Raw genomic sequence first — 20,044 nt, 5'->3', positions numbered from 1 at the left:
CATCGACGCGACAAAGTGCGTTGTAGTCCTCAGGAGACGTGAATTTGTAGTTCGTTTTTCAAAAACTGATTAAAATGATCACAGTTTACACTACAAACAGTTTTAAGTCGTGGTCTAAATATATTTTTTGACAGATGTCAATCTACCAGTTATTATGCAGATAATATATATGTACAGATTATGCCAGCACTATGTGGCTTAAATAAAATGCAATAATCAAATCATACTCAATTTTATTAATAATGGCAAAATATTTCTGATAAAGGCAGGTGAACAGATACTTAAATAAATGGCATTAAAATAGCATCCTTTTGTATATAGTTGCATTGCTGGCAGATAAACTTTACTTTATTGTTTTATTTGAAAATTACACATAGATTCATAGGAATGTTTGAAAAATCCCTGCTAGTGCTAGCTGTAGGTGACAATACTCTCTTCAAAGAGGTGACAGAGAGAGAAAGAGCTGAGGGAGGCAAGAAAACCAGTTTTCAAAGCATCCTGAAGCCAACAGGTGAATCATTACTGAAATATACAATGTCCAGTTCTTATGTGCTTTATTTCTATTCAAGTTTGTCTCTGTGTCTTTTGTTAAAGGTTGAGGTATTTATAAATTCAAGGACAAGAGGTATTAGAACATAATTTGCTTGTAATATCAATCTTGACATTGAAAAGATTTTTTCTTTGATTTTGTAATGAAGTTTATACCCCCTCGCACATGATTTGGTATGTTTTGTCTTTACATACTGCATCTTTAAGTGTTTTATGCATAAAAGTTTGAGGTGCCAGCAGATGAAGTGAAAAGTTATCTTTGCCTTAGTATTGTAAAATAATCAAGGAGGGCTCCAACAGCTCAAAGAGGACCTCGTGTGTCCAAATCAAGTTATTGCAAACCACCCTCCTCAGTAAGGAAGGGGCTCATTTAGCTTTCTTATGGTCAAATGTCCACATATTGTGTAGGAGGCTGCTTTTTCCTGATTTGGGCTTGGCCATTTGTTTCAATTAAGAAACTTAATATAAATATAATAACATACATTTCAGTTATCATGATAATACCATATAATAATAAATATGATAATAGGACTAGGCAGCATGCAATGATGTTTTAGGCTATTTAAAATTTGGGTGCGGCCCATTCCTGTATAAACAACAGTTTCCCTTTGCACTAGTGCAAAGTTTTCTGTGTTTGGTGTGAAATAACTTGACTGGCCTGAGCAGAGCCTCCATCTAACACCTTATAATGAATTGGAAAACTGACTGTGAGCCAACCGAGCCAGGCTTTATCACCCAACGTCAGTGTCCAACATCACTTAACACACTTGTGGCTAAATGGGAGCAAATCTGTGCAACAAGTTTCCAAACTCTTGTGGAAAGCCTCCCAGAAGAGTGAAGGTTGTTAACACCAACAGTTATAAAGTAAGATGTTCAACAGTTACATATTGGTGTAATGATTCGGTATCCACACACTTGTATGTTGTTCCTGATACTCTGTCGGACTTTCAAGCAGTCAACCAAGTTAATCATCAACAAGTTTCTGCAGTGCATATAATTCACCAAGTCATAATGCTTTTGCAGTTCAATCTGTGTCACTCACACTGTCAATATTAGATGATGAAAGGGATATACAGTTATTCATACTGCTGACCTCTTCAAAAAATCATTGCTGCAACTTCCTGGCAAGTGAATCAGCCATCATTGTATTCCTTTAGTGAAGCAAAGAGCACTTACCCCTGGCAGTATACATTTTATAAACTCTAAAATTGGCCTGTGCTTAACTTTTATTAACAGAACCAGCTTCTCTCTGAAAGCCTCTCCTGCTGCTTCATGGAGTTCAGCCATAAGTCATGTTCACTGCAGCCAGGTTTTGTATCACACACTTCGTTTTTACATTTATAAAACTGCTCAGTTGCCTCAGTTGTGAGATGTTTCCTAGTAGTGTCATTACACTGAATGTGAGACCTAATGGGTTATTTCACCTCTTAAAGCAGTTTCCAGAATGAAGTTCAATGGGTCCTTAAAAGCCTTTAGACAGCGCCAGATATAGGCGGCTTTTAGGCTGTGATAAATAAAGTTATTTAGATATGGACAGTGGTGCAATAGAGATGCTGCAGATAAGAGATTGCTCTCCTCAGTCATTACCTCCCCTTTAGTGTAGGTACTGTATGCCTTGTCAGACCTTTTTATCTATGATAATTAAAATATTTGGTCTGTGAGATACACAGGTTTAAACATTACAATATTCAGACAACAGGTAGAAGTTAAGAGGTTAAATTTAAGAATGAACTACACCATTACAGCAAAAGGGTTTCTCCAATTGTAACATAAAAGAGGCAAAAGAAATTTGAGAGCTTTTATTGTCACATGCACAGCAACACAGCAGTGAATGCAGCAGCATAAAGGGCTGAGAGAACATCACTCGATTAGCCTCACTGCAGTACACTTGTGTCAATCAGTTGAACTTGTGTGGCTAAACATCAAGGGAATTGTAGTCATGGATATAGTGGACTACAGGTTAAAGACAGTGTCTATAGAGACGGTCAAGAAAACACTAAACACATTGAATTTATAAAATTTACAATATACACAACAAAATAGAATAAGCAACTATGGAGATAAATGCTATGTAAACATATTATAATTTATTCATAGCAAGACACTCATGTCAAAATCCTCATTTAGACCTAGTGGTTGCAGTGTTCCTAAGGAGTGGCTCCAAAACAAAACTCCACAAAATTGTAGTCCTGGATATAGTATAGGACTACAATTCCCAATTTCAACTGATTGACACAAGTGTTCTGCACTCAGGCTAATCAAGCGATGCTCTCTCGGCCCTTTATACGGCTGCATTCACTTGCTACCTGTTCAAAGCTCGCTAATTAAAAAGATTCTTGCACAGATTTGAGTCAGTGAATGCTTTTTTCAGTTTGACATTTTTTAGCTCCAGCACCTCAGCTACGTCTGATACCGTGTGAGCAGCGTATTTTTCTCAGCAGTGAAATTTGACTCTTTTGAGCTCTAGTTTCAATAATAATAAATATTTACAATTGTAAAAAACAAAAGGAGAGAGAAGAGAAAGATAAGGAGATGAAATTAAAAAATACAAATATATACAAATATGGGCTACATTATATTGCAAGAATAATTATGCAAGAAAATTATAGATGTGGACTAAAACAATGTAGGATAAAAAGTAAATAGGCTACAAGTTCATTGGAAGCATTAAAATATTAAATTGCCTAAATAACAAAAGACTATCAATACAAAAAAAGTTTTTAAAAAATTGGCCAACTAAAGATAAATTTTGTTTTCAGCTGACCTAAAAGACTGCTACAATATTATGTCTATTGTACTAAATTTACTGCAGATTTGCTGAAAATTTTGTTAAGCAAGAGGGGGCAACTCTTTGAACTTCATCCATCGTATTTGGTCTCCTGTGGCGCCGCCTTCTCCTCAGAAACTACAATCCCAGAATGCTTTGCAGCTCTGGCAGCATTTCTTGTCGACGTGGGAAGGGAGGGATTCGGACACAAACAAATGTCCACAGGTTTGATGTCGGGCCACGACAGAGGTAACCGTGACATGTCAGGTGGATTTGGGAGATAACTCCTTGACGTTTGAAAACATGTGGCTCAAACCTGAAGAGATTCTGCTGAAAAACGCCTTCAAATTGTGGGTCACCGAGAAGGATAATGAGTACTTCGTACTGCAAAGGAGACGAGGCTACGGAGAAGGTGGAGGCGGTTTGACAGGTAACGTTAGCCGTTATGTTTTCACCTCCTCGCGTACTTAAGGACAGCTGCTGCGACGTCACGAGACCCCGTTAAATCAAACTTGGTATTAATGGGTTAACTCGCCATACATCTGCTTATCTAGCGTGCTGTCTGCCATGTACAGGGCGGGTACTGCTGTACTGCCCCCTCCTCTACAGAAAAATTGCCCTCACTGCAACAGGTACAAGTGGCAAAATTACACGAGGCAGTTCAGGTGCTGAACAGCCGGTTTCTCATGTTGACACTGCAGTCTGCAAGGTCTCCTCAAGTGTACTTGTCAATATATTGGCTTATTTAGTTTGTCTGATGTTTGTTTGAGCACAATTAGGTTACTTGGAAAAAAGTAGCGGTCTACCCACTGCACGGTGCATTTCATGCTGATTTTATAGCTCAGTGGCCTGTAGTTATGCCACAGTATGTACATAGGCCTTAAAACTTAAGCTATTATTATGTCAGCTTTAGACTAAGACTTAAAATCATGTATTTTGTTGTAGCTACTATTAAAAAAAAATACTTGTTCTACCAGTCCATCTCTGAAAGGATGTACCAACCCTCTGTTTACATTTTGTTGTGCCGCAGGACAGTTGTGTCACTGTGAGAATATTCACACCACTCTCTCCCTGAAGCTAGAAATAAAAGAGAAAACCTCTGGATTTGTAAAGTCACTGCAATGTCAGAGACTGCCCCCCCTCCTCCAAACGAGATAAATGTGTCAGTGACTTTGTGGAGACATTGATGTTCAGTTGAGTTGTCACACTGTAATTTATAGTTATATATGAGTTATATCATAGCTTTTTGCAGCAATGAGATGTAATAATTTTTGAACATTTTAGTCTGTTTTTATAGACTAGGGCTACAACTGTCATTAAAGTTATTCTTCCAATTCATCAGTCAGTCTAAAAAATCCTGTCACTAGTTAAAAAAAAAAATGCCTGCAGTAATATAAAACAGAGAAGGGCAGCAAATTATCACGTTTGAGAAGCTGCAGTAGAACCAGCGAGTGTTTGACATTTTTCATTGTCAAATTAATTAAAAGATTAGTCATGTATGGTTGTGATTTACTAATTGATTCATGGACGTATCACTTCAGCCTTGTTACAGATCTTTTGTAGAGCTTCTATAACAGGTTTCCCTGTTTTCTAACAGACATTTTTAAATGATCAGTCTCAAGGGAAGGAACAGTCATTATTGGGTTGTTTCTCTACATAATGAATTTGAATTGTTTGTCATTTTATTAAGTTGTTGCCTCCCCTGTGAGACAATAACCAAACTTAAAAAAAATATGTAAGTTCATAAGTAAATATGTTATGAAGTTGTCCGGTTTTAGTAAAGATGCTCAAAGCTGTTAATAATGTATGAATTCCTAAAAAATGGTGGCATGCTCCTTTCAAAATTATGCAACATCAACTGCAGCCTCAAGTCCTCATTTTCCCACTGAACCCCCAGTGAGTCTCGGATTGAGACACATCCTGTTGTGTAAACCTAATTGCATGCCAGCCGTCACACTGACTTGGATCTCTGAAAACCGCTGTCACCTGACAGTATAACAATAGTGCTGATAACACCACCAGTGATTATAACCTATAGTTTCTAACCACAAGCCACAGTGTGACAACTGTAAGGTAATTAATAGATATTAATGATAATGGTGTTCTTGATGCAGACAAAAGGGCTGATGTCCTGCCAGTCTGGTTTAATGATAGTGGAGGTTAAATACTACCTGATACCATGCTGCACTTGAAGCCCTCTCCAGCACAAGAGCCTTTTATGTCTGAAGTGTCTTTCATGTGTCTAAGTCATCTATCCTCCGCTGTGTGATGTTGTTCCACCCTGATGAGAACATAGTACATTATCCTGTGTTTGATCATTTGAATCCCTGACTACATGGCAGCTGACTAGCAGAACATGTGCAGAGCTGATCCATGTTCAGCCGGCAGACCGGTATAGTGCTGATGCAGTGCATGAGAGTGTGGTTTCACTGAGACCTTGTTAATTATTCATGGAGGGCATGTCAGAGAGGAGTTGGAGAGGTAACAGATTTAGCTAATTTTAGTTGTGTGGCTCTGACGTGGACCTGGGGAATCATTCATCTCCACACTGTCAGTAAGGCAAAAAGGCACAGTCTGTGATACAAGTGTAAACAAAGGGTTGATTGGAAGGTCTTTTAATATTCAGACTAACAGCTGAATTATCTTTTTATCTTATTATCTTTTTTTCATCTTTTCTGATGCTAAACTATGATTTGTAAACAAACATAATATATAATTTTCTTCATAAAGCCAAAATCTTTGAGTGCAAATTTATCTGTAATTAGTGGTCAAGAAGTAGGCCTTTTAATGAAACGTTGTAATTTTCCATCTTAGCTTCTTGGGAATATATAAAGCTGATGTCATGTGGCTGAAGGTCATGTGTGACAGTGTTGGATAAAATTACCAATGTGCTGTATGTCACAGGCCTCCTTGTGGGAACTCTGGACACTGTGCTGGACTCCACATCCAAAGTCGCTCCTTTCCGCATTCTGCACCACACGCCGGACTCGCAGGTGTATTGGTCAATAGCATGCGGTAAGTCATTGCATTTTCATCTCAAGTTTCTGTGATTATGATTAATTGCAGTTTAAGTCACATCTTGAAATTGCTTTCATTGTGAATGTACAGAAGTCCAGAAAAATTCAATCAGAATCACAATGAAGCCAATATTTCAAATAGAAAAAGTTAAAGTGAGATTTAATAGTTAAATAATGTTTCTTCTGTCGCCTAAGACTCATACAGTTCTACAACCAGCCTTTTTTAATTCAGAGATTTAAAAAAACAGCAAAAAAAACACAAACATGATATTTCTTTCACATTCAGCCATGATTTGTCATTTTTTTCACCCTCGACTTTGGGTCAGGTGTCACCAAAGAGGAGATTGTTCAGCACTGGGATTGGCTGCAGCAGAACATCATGAGGACACTCTCTGTATTTGACTCCAGTGAAGACATCACCAGCTTTGTACAGGGAAAGATAAGAGTAAGAAGTTACACAAATTGATCATTAAGGGACTTAGATATGATATACATGTAATATTTTAACATGCTAATCTCTCATCAGGTTTGACCCAACTGTATTAATACTGATGTTGAAGTATAAAAAATTATATGGCCTCTAAATTACAGCAGAAAGTTACTCTTTCACTCTCAGTTACTCAAAGAATGTGATGCATTTTTGTATTGACACCCGCAACATGAAGTCTTATGTTTTATGTGTTAGGGTCTAATCGCTGAGGAAGGGAAGACATCCCTGGTGATGGAGGACGATCCCGAGAAGTTCAGAGAAGCACTTTTGAGGTTTGAGAAGTGGTTTGAGCTGCCGCCGGACGAAAAGCTGGTCACATATTACTCATGCAGCTACTGGAAAGGCAAAGTGCCCTGCCAGGGCTGGCTCTACCTCAGCACAAACTTCCTCTGCTTCTATTCATACCTGCTGGGAGCTGAGGGTAAGCAATTTCTGTGCCATTTATTCACATGAGCATGGCATTTGTCTCGGTAATGTTAATTGGTGTGGCAGATCCAAGTATCCACCATAGTGGGCTTTCATGGCCTTAAAGGTACATTCTTTGAACGTTTTGTCATTAAAAAAATAGCTCTTGATAATTACAGCTCCCATAATTGTGAAAAAGCCATTATAGCAGACCTCACAGTGTGAAGGCAGACTCGAAAAGCGGTGTGGAGAATGGATGACGCTGAATTTCATGTTAATTTGACACTGAGTGACATTTTCACATTGATGCTGCACAGTGTGAACATTTTCATTTGGTGGTATCAGCAGTTCTCTGTAACGGAGCCATTAAGTACAGTACATCAACAGTATTACACAATAATAATGATACATCCAGATCACTGTCCTTACAGCTAGAGCCTTAATCACTGATGTCATTATTTATTTTCTCGTGATGACTTTGCAGTGAAGCTAATCATCTCCTGGGATGAGATCTGGAAGCTAGAGAAAACATCTAATGTGATTCTGACTGAGAGCATCCATGTCTTGGCTAATGGGGAGGATCACTACTTCTCCATGCTGCTGCACCTTAATGAAACCTTCATTATCATGGAGCAGCTGGCTGACTACTCCATCAAGCGCCTTTTTGATAAAGAGGCCTTCGAAAGAGAGCCAGCTCTCACCGACCCCCTGCAAATTACCAAGAGGTACTGTCTGTCTGCTACACTGCACAGCTTTACATGATCCTGTTAGCACTGACTGCCAGCTCCAAGACACAAAGTAAACATAACGCCTGACTTCTGTCAAGTAGCATTTGTGTTTGTTTTCACCTTTTATGTAGTGCCATGTAGGTCATACACAACAATACCAGTAACAGATATTTTAAAATCAACCTACTGTAGTCATTTATTTTGACCATTTTGCCTACATATTCCAGCCTTTGATTTGGTGTTGATCTGCTAGAATCATGCTTGGTAATTTAAAACTACATTTCTAAATGCTGTAATTTAAGAAGAAACTGACCTTTTAACAAAGTAAACTACCTGTCCATACTATGATATATCTGTCGTAGTAATATCTATATTTGTAATAATTTAAAGCACTCAAAAATAGGTTGTTATGAGACTCTGCGCATGTGCGTTCTTCCAGTGTGGAGGCTGCAAAATGATGATCTTATGAAACTTACTGATGATGTTCTGCCCATGACATTTCTTTCTGCTTTACTTCCCCCTCCAGAGGCCTCGAAGCTCATGCAAAGAGCGAACAGTTCCGGACATTTTTCAGGCTTCCCAAAGAGGAAAACCTGTTAGAGGTGCATGAGAGCTTCCTGTGGGTGCCCTTCAGCCATTTTAACACGCTTGGCAAGATCTGTTTGTCTGAGAATTACCTGTGTTTTGCCAGTCAGGACGGAAGCCAATGCCATATCATCATTCCAATGCGAGAGGTAACGTGAAACTAAAACTGTATCACTGCCAATAATACACAGTCTCAAATCGCTCTCTCCTTACTAATAAATACCAGGTAAAAAGTGATTGTTTGGTCTGTCAACATTACCCTCTGCCAGGTTGTGAATGTTGAGAAGCCCGATTCCAACAGCAGAGCTTTAACGGTGTGTGTGCGTGGCAAGAGGGCGCTGCGTTTCTCTGAGGTTCGTGACTACCAGCGGCTTGCAAACACAATCCGTAGCAGGTGTGGGATTAGTGCCAGCCCTCAGCACTCTGCTTCATCAGAGGTAACATGTTGTTTTTATTTGTGCCATTTTTACTCTTTTACTCACAGTTTCCAGTTGATTCGTTTTACAGTGGTTTCTGACAATGAAAAATGATGTCTTTATCACTAAGGCTATACGAGGCGAATGCCAGTCACTCATCAACCACTTTGAGGACAATCCAGACGACGTAACTCTTATGGTCGGGCAGAAAGACAGCAGCAAGGCAGTAAGCACCGAGGCTCTCATGACTGTTTTCCACCCTCAGGATGTTGAGAACCTTGACCCCAAAATGGTAAATATCAGAGTTCAGTTCAAATGAAACATACGCCTGTTTTCATCAGAATTTCGTAAATCTGACTGTATTACCTTGATGTAATTGTAATGCACTAGAACCTGCGGGTGGGTGTCGAATCGAGTCAGGACATAAATAAAAAGGAAGCATGCATCTGTTTATAAATACTGCCATCTGTGTCTTTGACAGCTTAAAGAAAAGATGAAGGAGCAGTCTTGGAACATCCATTTCTCTGAATACGGACGTGGCACAAGTATGTTTTTCACCAGGAAGACACGAGACTTGATTGTTCGTGGTGTCCCTGAAGCTTTGAGAGGAGAGCTGTGGATGCTTTTTTCAGGTATGTAAACATCAGACATTACTATGCTGTGTTATGTAAGTGATACAATGTGTCAGAGTTTTGCTAATGAAGCCTTGCATGATTGAATGTGTGTTATGTACTCAAGTGCTCTCTCAGCATGAATAATTAAGCGAAACATGGTTGATGTGGGATCACTGCAGCATCTGTTTTTGATGATTTGACTCTGTAGGAGCTGTAAACGACATGGCCACTCACCCCGGCTATTACACCGAGCTGGTCGAACAGTCTCTGGGCACAAGCACTCTGGCTACAGATGAGATCGAAAGAGACTTACACCGCTCTCTGCCAGAGCACCCCGCCTTTCAGAGTGACACAGGAATCTCTGCTCTGCGCAGAGTCCTTACCGCTTATGCCTGCAGGAACCCTAAAATTGGCTACTGCCAGGTACTCAAATTTGTTTAGGCTCGTTTTCCACCACCTGCTTTTAACAGAGAGAAAAGCACAGATTGACACTGATAACAAACACTCAGAAGCTATTAGACACTCTGGGTAAAATGCATGAACAGCTGTTAGCCAATTTTGTAGCTACAGTTCTGTTATCACAGAAAAAATATGAATATGAAAAACATGCACACGAAAACAATAACCAGGAAGTGTCTGGCCATTTTGTTCTGATAATCATTCTTTATTTCTGCATTTTTAGTCGTAGTTTATGTGAGATTATCCTTTGTTTCTGGTTGTTTTAACAATGACAGGTGAAACGTCTGCAGTAGCACAAACACACACACACACACACACACACACACAGGTGAAGAGGTGGAGGCTGTGGTACAGACTTGAAAACGCTCATAACACTGATGGTTTTAAACACCTGCGTCCTTTACTATGATTGGTCAGTTTGTGACAGTGGAGTGCAGCAGCTCTGAAAAGTAGATTTGATTTTAAAAAAGGTCAGTTTCTTTGAAAAAAAAAAACAAAAAAAACCCTGGAGCTCAGGAAATGCCACAAATGCTCTAAATCCACCGAAAATATTTTTTAAAAGGCACTGGTGCTCTGAAAAATGCGCCTGGTGGACACACGCACACCTTTATACTGGCTTCTTCTTTGCTCCATTTTTAAAAGTCTATCCTTTTCTACTGTTTAGGCCATGAACATTCTCACTTCAGTCCTCCTGCTCTACGCGAAAGAAGAGGAGGCTTTCTGGCTGTTAGTGGCTGTCTGTGAGAGGATGTTGCCGGATTACTTTAACCGCCGAATCATTGGTGAGGGGGGATGCTTTTCTAAAACTGTTTCTGGACGGTAATTTGTGGACCTAAACTTTGAAGTAAGTGCTCTTTAATGTTGCCGATGTTTCTCCAGGTGCTTTGGTTGACCAGGCGGTGTTCGAAGATCTGATTCGAGAAAACCTCCCGCAGCTGGTGGAGCACATGACAGACCTGAGTTTCTTCTCGTCCGTGTCCCTGTCCTGGTTTCTCACTCTCTTCATTAGCGTTCTGCCTATAGAGAGTGCGGTGAACGTGGTGGACTGCTTTTTCTACGACGGCATAAAAGCCATTCTGCAGCTCGGCCTAGCGGTGCTTGACTACAACATGGAAGCTCTGATCAGCTGCCATGACGATGCGGAGGCTGTCACCATCCTCAACAAGTCTGTGTCAGCTAGGGCCGGCCAACTCACTTAACTATTTTGAAAAGTCACTGACATGTTTTAACATTATTTCACTGTAAAAATTGATTCTGTCGTTGTTTCCTGTTCAGATTCTTTGACAGTGTGACAAACAAAGACAGTCCGTTGCCTCCGACAGTGCAGCAAGCATCAGTGGGCAATAATGATAAATCATCCCACTTCAACGTGGATATCAGTGAACTGATCCGAGAGGCCTATGAGGTACTGCAACATTTTCCAGTATCAGTTTTATTCAGCGATAACTGCAGTGTGATTGATTCAGTGAATTTTCTTTGGTTTTAGAAATATGGAAATATTCGCTCAGAGGAAGTCGAGAGTTCACGGAAAAGAAACAAACTGTTTGTTATCCAGACGCTGGAGGATACAACCAAGCAAAATGTTGTAAGCGGCTGTTGTGTTTACAGTTATGTAAATGTTTCATGTAATTCAGTTGTTAATATGGCATTAAGGATTGATTTAAAATTTGTTTTCAGATTCGTGTGGTGTCCCAAGAAGTCAGATTTAGTGCCTCGCAGCTTGATGAGCTTTATAATTTGTTCAAAGTGAGTTAACTGCTTGGCATACTTTATATAATACAGTGTCTTCCTTGTCATCATACATAAATGACAACAGTCAAAATAGAAAAGGAGAAATATCTTGAAATAAAAAAAATTATATATATTGTCTTTCAGAGGCAGCATTTCCTCAGCTGCTACTGGACAATGAAGAGTCCAGTTCTGCTCCATCATGACCCCAGTCTGGCCTATTTGGAGCAGTACCAGTTGGGTTTCCAACAGTTCAGTGTGCTCTTCTCCCTGCTGGACCCCTGGGCTTTTTGCACCAACAAGAGCACCCTCTCCCTCTGGGTCTTCCGCCTGATAGACGAGAACCAGGATGGCCTTGTCAACTTCAAAGAGTTCTGCTGTGCCCTTGGTAAGTTCACTCGTTTCTCTCCCCCTTCACTAATGCACTTGCTCACCCCGATGTCCACTATCTGCTGTAACAGTGTATTGCTTCTCCTGCAGATACTTTGTACGGTGGATCTTTCACAAATAAGCTGAAATTCCTCTTCAAGCTGCACCTGCCACCAGGTGAGTGACTAACACTGGATTAAGCCAGCAGCAGCATGTCTAAATCTAAATGACAAAAATAATACTTAAACATTTTTCACGTGACAACTCTGACCTCTAACTCTAACCCTTTGTGTTGTCTCAGTGGCATCTGTCTCTTGTGTTTGTCTATCTTCCGCTTCAGCCTTCTGACCCATTTCTTTCACAACATATGTAAAGTGATGATAGACTCCTGCAGGTTCAAAGTTCAAGCACAGCAAATGTTTTCATACAGGATTCTTTACAGTCTCTAAATTCTGCCGTCATCACATGACAGCCATAACACAACAGCAGTAGACATACAGAAGCAGCCTAACGTAAAGCACAAGGCCAGCTAGAGTTACATCAGTCTGTGGTGTGCAGGGCTTGACAATGTATGAGTTGTCATTTCAATAATCCAGTCCATAACTCAGCATTTGTTGACTGAGCTCATTGCCCGAGGAAAGAAACTGTCCTTGAATGTGTGGCTCTTGTGTGCATGATGTGGCACTACGTGCTTGAAGGCAAGGGTAAGAATAGTCTATGTCGGGTGAAAGAACTTTGCCATGGCAACGATTGGTGTAAGGAGCTGTAAGGGCTTTTTGCAGTGAGCTACTTTCTCCACAGAGTGGATCCGTGATGAGATAGAACTGTTCAAATTACAGCTGACAGCTTAGCAGCAGATGAGTACTGGAGGAGTCAGCGTTTGTGATGTGCCAGCCTAGTGAACGCCAAGCAGCAAAGCTTGTTTTATGTCTTCACGGAGAGTGCACATTGCTTCAGCACCAAGGACAGGTCTCACCCTGGTGCCACAATCCAAACAAGATGGTATAGGCCCAGTTCCAAGCCCTCAAACATTAGCTGTTTTCACAGTGGGACAGCCCTGAGCCCTCATTTACTTAGCTAGAGCCCACATCAAAGTCTGTGTTTGTAAGAGAGGACATTGGAACTGGGCCAGACACTCCATTGATCTGGAAAATGAAATCATGTTCTATTTAGAGCTGATAGTCTGTATGTTTTTGTTCCAAACACACAGTAACCCGCTGATTTCACTCATCAGCTTTCACACGATACATGATGTGTATCATGTGTGACAGGTGGTTCTAGGGACAATATGCATACTTTGCCCTCCTGCATGGTTTGTACAAAACTGTTACAACCACTGATTGTCTGCATCAACATTTCTCCAAGTCTTTAACTTCTAGCAGAAGATAGAAATTTCAAAGCCTTACCAAAGGCTGTAGTTCTGTATACCACTGTGGTATACAGAATGGAAAATTAGTGTGAGGGTTTCTTAAAAGAAAAGGCCACAGATATTCACAGCAATTTTCACAGCTGCTCATTAGTTATCTTGAATATGGCTGATTGTTTGCACCGGGGTAAAGATCATGCAGTTCCTGCATCCTCTGGGGGGCATCAAGTGTTCAGTAAATTTGTTAATCAGCTTATTATATTTTAAACAATATTTAATATTTTAGGTGGAAATGTTGACATGATGCTGTGTTGGCAGTTGAGGATAGTTCACCACGATCAGTGATCAAATTGCACAAACACAATGACTGACCAACCAACATGGCAAGTTTTAGGCTGTGCTGCTAGTGCAGCTCAAAGCTATCAGGCACATATAATAACACTGTTGGCTTGTGAGGGTAATTGTTTAATCCAGGCGTGCAAATTCACACGCATCCATGAACACACACATACACAATCATCGGTGGGGGTCAGAGTACAGAAATATAGCACATGCCAAATGAGAAATTAAAATTATAAAGACAGGATTTTTATATACAAGGAAATTCCTTATTTGATTTTAAAAAAATCTATTTTCATCGCAGGGAAGGATGTTGAATTTAACTATTGGTCAAAGAAATGAAAAATGAAATGTTGCTCAATCTTAAGTTCTTAAACCTCCAAATTGATTATTTTTTATCAAAATGATTATGAATGACACTGATACAAATGACAAATGAGTTAAAAAAATGTTTTTTTTTTTAAATCTTATATGAACTTGGTGAAATGCACATTTTTACCTTTTATCTACCATGCTAGTCAGCTAGCTTGCTAAGTTTAATTACATAGTAAGCACAGTTATTAGCAATAATTAATGTTATTATTAGTGACTAAAGTTACTGTGACAAATTAAAAGATGACAGCAATTGAAGCCAACATTTTAATATATAAAAAAAAAATGAGACAGATTCAGGCTGCTAGCTGCTGCTAACTCTTACTAGCTGCTTACTAGGTGTGTGTCAGTTTAACGTTATAACCTGTTGAGTTTGTCCACACAAAAAAGTAAATTAGTGAGCAGGAAAAGACGAGAAAGGCTCTGAAAAGAAGAACAGCAGGCAGAGAGAGGGACTGCAGCAAAAAAAGTGACAAAACAAAGCAAAACATATTTGTTCCGCTTAATATATAAATGTATGTTTATATACATGTGATCTAACTGTACACAGAGTTACCAGTTAATTGCAGGACTGCATTAGACTGTATCTAATGTAAATCACTCCTTGTATATGGACATCTGTGTTGTATTTAACCACGTTCTCTAACTGATTTCATCTCCATTGCTCATGTGGCTCTTCTGTCACCTTTGTCTCTTCATCTTTCCTTTCAGTGCACTCAGACTATACTATATCTTCTAGCTTTCACAGGTAGTCCTTTGCACGTAAAGGAACAAAGAATCCAGCACTTAATTCCAGTGACTGAAGACTCTTCTCACTTGAGTAGACTCACTGGTTAGCCTCTTTACTGTTTCTTTCCCCTTAAATCTCAAATCTCACTTTTCCCTTTCCCCCTCAATTCTGTCTTAATTGCCTGACTTTATTGAATGCACTGATTGTTCTTGAAACATTTCTCAATGCAGTCTGCTTACATGCAGCTTCTATATTTCAGCATTTGATCTTCCAGCAGATGGTGTGATAAGGAAAAGCCCTGAAAGAGGTAGCGTTACACCCATATTTATTGCAAACACCCCATGGCTCAACAAAAACTGTCTTACTTTTGTATGATACTGAGCAGTTTGTGTCTGAAATTGACAGGTAGAGGAAAAGTGGACCTGCAGGCCTACTTGAAACAATGGCAAAATGAAATACTTAAGAAAGAGGAAACCATCAAGGACCTTCCCAGAATTAATCAGGTAAGATTTAACATCACATTTTCAAGTAAAATTACCTACATGACATGTCAAATAATTAATAGAAGTACAATGCATGTATTTCTTTCTCTCTCAGACTCAGTTCATCCAGTTCTCCAAGACCCTGTACAACATTTTTCATGGCGACCCAGAGGAGGAGTCTCTGTACCGTGCCGTGGCGCATGTGACCAGCCTTCTCCTGAGGATGGAGGAGGTGGGGCGGAGGCTGCAGGAGCCGAGCAGCCCACCTGCATCCACACAGCCTGCCAACTCTGCTGCTGCTGCTGCTGCTGCTGCAGGGGACGAGTCCTCCACCGAAGAAGCGTCTACCACCCCTGAGAGCTGCGACACCTCCAGCTCCCACAACAGTCAGGATGCAGGGCCTGACCTCTCGGAGACAGAGTGGTCGTTTTCGTTTGAGCAGGTCCTGGCATCTCTGCTCAACGAGCCGGCCATAGTCAACTTCTTCGAAAGGCCTGTTGACATTGAGACTAAAATGGGGCAAGCCAAGGTTGCCCAGCTGAAGCTAAAGGCTAATAAGTGAACGGATGCATAAGTGAATTACTTTGCCTCTGATTTGAACCCAGAAGTCACCATGAATTTGTTTTCTCCACTCGTATAGGGCAGTGGGTTTTGGTGAGGCAGAGAGTAAGATTGCTGTTGAAGTTGCATCATGAATGCAGAGGAAACATCAGATTTTTGAAATCAGGTGCAACGTGTGTATGTGGCTTAATTGTTCAGATGGATAGCAACAATGGCTGATGAAACAAACGAGTCACTGTAAACACTGTCGTAACCGTCCTCTGACCAACACCTTCAGTGCATTCTCATGTTAAGCCTCATTGCAGACTTTGTCATTCCTCGAATCTGATTATGCATTTTCAACCTCACTGATGAATTAATTCTCTCATGTAGCCTCAGAATCTTCAGATTTTAAGTTAAGTTTACAATATATATTTTCCCCTGTATGCCATAAAGCACATAAAGTATAGTTTTGTATTGTATGAGGGACATTCAGTTCTGTCCCCTTTATTCAGAAACAAAGAGTTTGTCCTTAACTCTCTGTCTCTGCTGACGTGCACCTCCACAACGAATGACTTGACAAGGGGACAGAGAGTTCACAGGAAGACTCTTCCTTTGGATATCTTGACATATTTTCTCTTGCAGATTGGTCGTCACTGCTGTAAAGTGAAACGTACTGTAAATGCGAACCTGTCCTGTGACTTCAGTGTCTCCTGGTGGGCGTTATCCTGTAAACCTATTTTGAGAAACACCAGCTTTTCAGTTGTTACAGTAGGACAGGAAGTAAGGACAAGCTGTAGTTTTGTCCATGGAAGCCATAAATTGATTGCAGATATAATCTGAGTGAGGATGTCAGATATTATTTATTGAGAGCATAAAAGATTCGATTACGGTGTTACACATTTGCAATAACATACAAGAGAGAATGACATACTGCCACAGCACACTCATCTGTCTCCAGCAGCAGCACACCTGGTGATGATATTATAGCATGATGTCAAATATGTTGAATACAGGAAACATAGGATCTGTAAAGGTAAAAGTGTAAAATTCCACAGTGCTGCTGTAGGGAAATCACCTGCGTCCTCCTCCGAGTAAACTAGAAGCTGTGTATTAGTCGAGCTTTTAACACTGACCTGAAATTATGTAGAAAACATGCTGTGTGTGATCTTCACAGTGCGATTGGTTGATGTACTGTTTGCTCATGTTCGTCTTACTGTATATGTAGGATTTCACGCTCTAGTCTAAGTGCAGCACTTTGTACATAGAGGTCAGTTCAATAGTCGTTTATTGATTATTGTATTTAAGAGGCTTGTATTGAAAATGTAAAATATGAGCTTGTGGACTGTTGTGGACACAACTTCAACCTTTTGAAGGACATTTAGTTTTATCAAATCTCAGGGTGCAATTTGTGTAAAATAAAAGGGAGTTAAAGGGATATTTTTTCGACCTGGGACATATAAAATATATGACTGAGTTTGACATTTTTGTCTGTAACATTAAAATATAGAGCATGTGTAGCATAGTTACAGGATTTGCCACATTCTGCTTGCCTTCAGCGAACAGCAATTATTACTGCTCGCTACAGAAAGCCAGATTTAACTTGCAGTATTTCAGTTATTGCTTTCTTTTTATCTGTGCATTTTCTGCTTTGCCGCTTTGTTCTCGCTTCTATCAGTCAGTAATTTGTGAGTGTTTGAGATTCACAAGCTGTAGATATGCCTGTATCCCGGCCAGATCTCAGAGGCGTTGGATTCCTAAAGGTCACGACCACTTCAGCCTCAGCTTGTTATCTCCAGGGGCCAAATTCACAGATTTATAAAGCTTTATCTCTGCTTGTGTGGGGGAAATTTGTTTTAGAAGCTTCTTAAGTGCAAGTGCAATTCTTTGTTTCTTATATTTGTATTATTTTGCCATTTGCTAGAAATGTTTCAGATTTTTTTTTTCTCCTTTAATTGCTTATTTTTTCACTTGAGGTTTAAAAGCTTCCAGTCTGAAATGTATTCTGTAGTGTAGTTTTTGGGTTAATAGATATAGATTGTTGAAATGAGTTGTAGATACTCATTGAAAATAAGGATTTTGCAAACAGTCGTTACCCATTAGAAATGAAAATACACATCTGTCACTGTTTACATGACTAATGTAAAAGAAAAAACAAAATACACGTACACCTCATTCATCTTCAATAAATCCAAAGCTCCATCAGTGACTTCAAGCCATAGAGTTTCAACAGGAGGGGTCATCTTGGGGCTCCAGGATCTGAGTATCTGATCATCCTGCAGCCTTTCAAAACAGCAACTCTGTTTCTATCATTTCATACAATCATATCTGACCATGGTCTGACTATTTCAATATGACTGTTCCTCTGCAGTTTCACGCTGCATTTGTAACGTCTCCAAACTTCACAAAATGATTATGAAATGCAAACTACAATGTCTTATCAAAGTATGTGTTGTAATCTTTTTGTGAGGGGTTTTCATTTCAGTTTATTGCATGTTTTGTCTATTTCTGATTATTTGATAATATCTTAAATATTATTAAGAGATATTAAGGAAGAAATATAGAGTGGTTGAGACAACACAAACCTTTTGATGCCCAATAAATCCTATCTGTGTTTCTTTAGGCTTTGGTTCTGGAAAATTGCTCTAATGATGAGTTTTTTTTTTTAGCTTGAAATAGTTTGTGGTTTCCCCATGCCAGGGAAATGCATTAAAGGAGATGACTGTAGGAACAGAGGAAGGAAAATCAGAGGCTTGGAAATCTTCATCCCCCTGGCATGCTGTCAGTTCTGCCATTAAGCATCAGAGTGTATACAGTAGGCATGGATAATGTTTCAGCTGCAGCATTAGTATATGCTTAATCGAGTCCTTTATATGTGCAATTGTAGTCTACAGCCTCCATAGTCTGTAGCTTTTGATGAAACACTTGTTTTGCTAAATATGTGAAGCACAGATGTTTCTGTTTACCTGCTTGATTTGGATTTTTTTTAATTCCCATAAAAATGTACCGGAATAAAGAGTGATAATTATATAAATAATAAGGTTTGTGTCATACTTGTGAATGTCATCAAACATCATCTCTTCATATAGTTAAACCAGTGATTCATGAATATAAATATGACTCAAGACATGTTAACTGGAGCTTGTTCATTTGTGTTTTAAAGGTCATAAACTGGGTTCAGCTATATATACCTTCTCATATGGGGGTAATTCTGTAGGACTTTCATAGTATAATAAATATAGTCATGTATTTTATCTGTATTTTAAAGTCATAAAAATCTTTGTGTTGCTGCTCACGTTTTTCCTCAATACCGGAAATTATGTATGTTCAGTATCACACTGTTCATATTCCTACCCTTCATAGTATCTCATTATTAGTCTCTATGCCCTATTTCTGAACCACAAATCTATTTTTCATTCATATATACTTTATCAGTCATTTATAAATGGGTGATTAATCCTTAATTAAGCTTTCAGAGAGCAGAGAATATTCTTCAGATTTCACACTCTTTGTTTATGGAGAAAAAGACATTTACAATCACACTATGTTATGGTCTTATGTCACATTAAACAGGATAACATAACAGCCATAATGATTTAAATGAATGTTATTGAAAATACAAGTATGAACAGTATGTAAGGGTTAATATCTCTGATGAAAAGGTGGACCAGGCAGCTATGACTCAATATATGTTTATTGTATCAATCACAGTGGTAAGCAGATTCCAAACCCACAGGTCTGGAAATGATTTGCCCCCTCACAACAGTTGACTCCCCTGCCAACAAACAAACAATAAATATCTACAGTCTCTGGCATGTTTCCTGCCCAGACCCAGGCCCATAAACGCCTTGAGGGTGTCATATGGTGCCCCAACCTACAGTAAGTAATGGAAAATACCCACATTAGGCTATAATGGTTATGTTATAATGTATTTGTGAGGAAAATGGCAGTCTCATAACATTTAAAAACATTAACCGTGCTTGGGGAATAAAGGTGAACACTAAACTACACTGACTTTACTCTCTTGCTTTCTGGCTTGCCACATTTACATGGGAACACGATGCCAATGAACACCTTCAAATTAGCAT

General features: G+C 39.4%; 1 protein-coding gene across 2 annotated transcripts; it reads left to right on the top strand.

The window, feature by feature from the left end:
* The first annotated feature begins 3,484 nt into the window (after positions 1–3,484).
* tbc1d8b (TBC1 domain family member 8B) lies at positions 3,485–18,996 on the top strand. 2 transcript variants are annotated; one of them, XM_044370283.1, is made up of 21 exons: positions 3,485–3,746; positions 6,221–6,331; positions 6,660–6,778; positions 7,019–7,244; positions 7,713–7,953; positions 8,483–8,690; positions 8,811–8,978; positions 9,088–9,249; positions 9,439–9,589; positions 9,780–9,994; positions 10,695–10,812; positions 10,910–11,195; positions 11,306–11,435; positions 11,517–11,615; positions 11,708–11,776; positions 11,906–12,146; positions 12,239–12,304; positions 14,944–15,036; positions 15,194–15,241; positions 15,340–15,437; positions 15,532–18,996. In XM_044370283.1, the coding sequence occupies exons 1-21, from the start codon at positions 3,620–3,622 to the stop codon at positions 15,976–15,978; spliced, it is 3,423 nt and encodes a 1,140-aa protein (XP_044226218.1). In that variant the 5' UTR covers positions 3,485–3,619; the 3' UTR covers positions 15,979–18,996. The 2 variants fall into 2 exon arrangements, with proteins under 2 accessions (XP_044226218.1, XP_044226219.1); XM_044370284.1 differs by lacking the exon at positions 14,944–15,036.
* Positions 18,997–20,044: the final 1,048 nt, after the last annotated feature.

The sequence above is a fragment of the Thunnus albacares genome, chromosome 13 (genome assembly GCF_914725855.1).
Source record: "Thunnus albacares chromosome 13, fThuAlb1.1, whole genome shotgun sequence".
Taxonomy (NCBI): Eukaryota; Metazoa; Chordata; class Actinopteri; order Scombriformes; family Scombridae; genus Thunnus; species Thunnus albacares.
The sequence above is the reverse complement of the archived record's forward strand: the minus strand, read 5'-3'. Positions and strand labels throughout refer to the sequence as shown.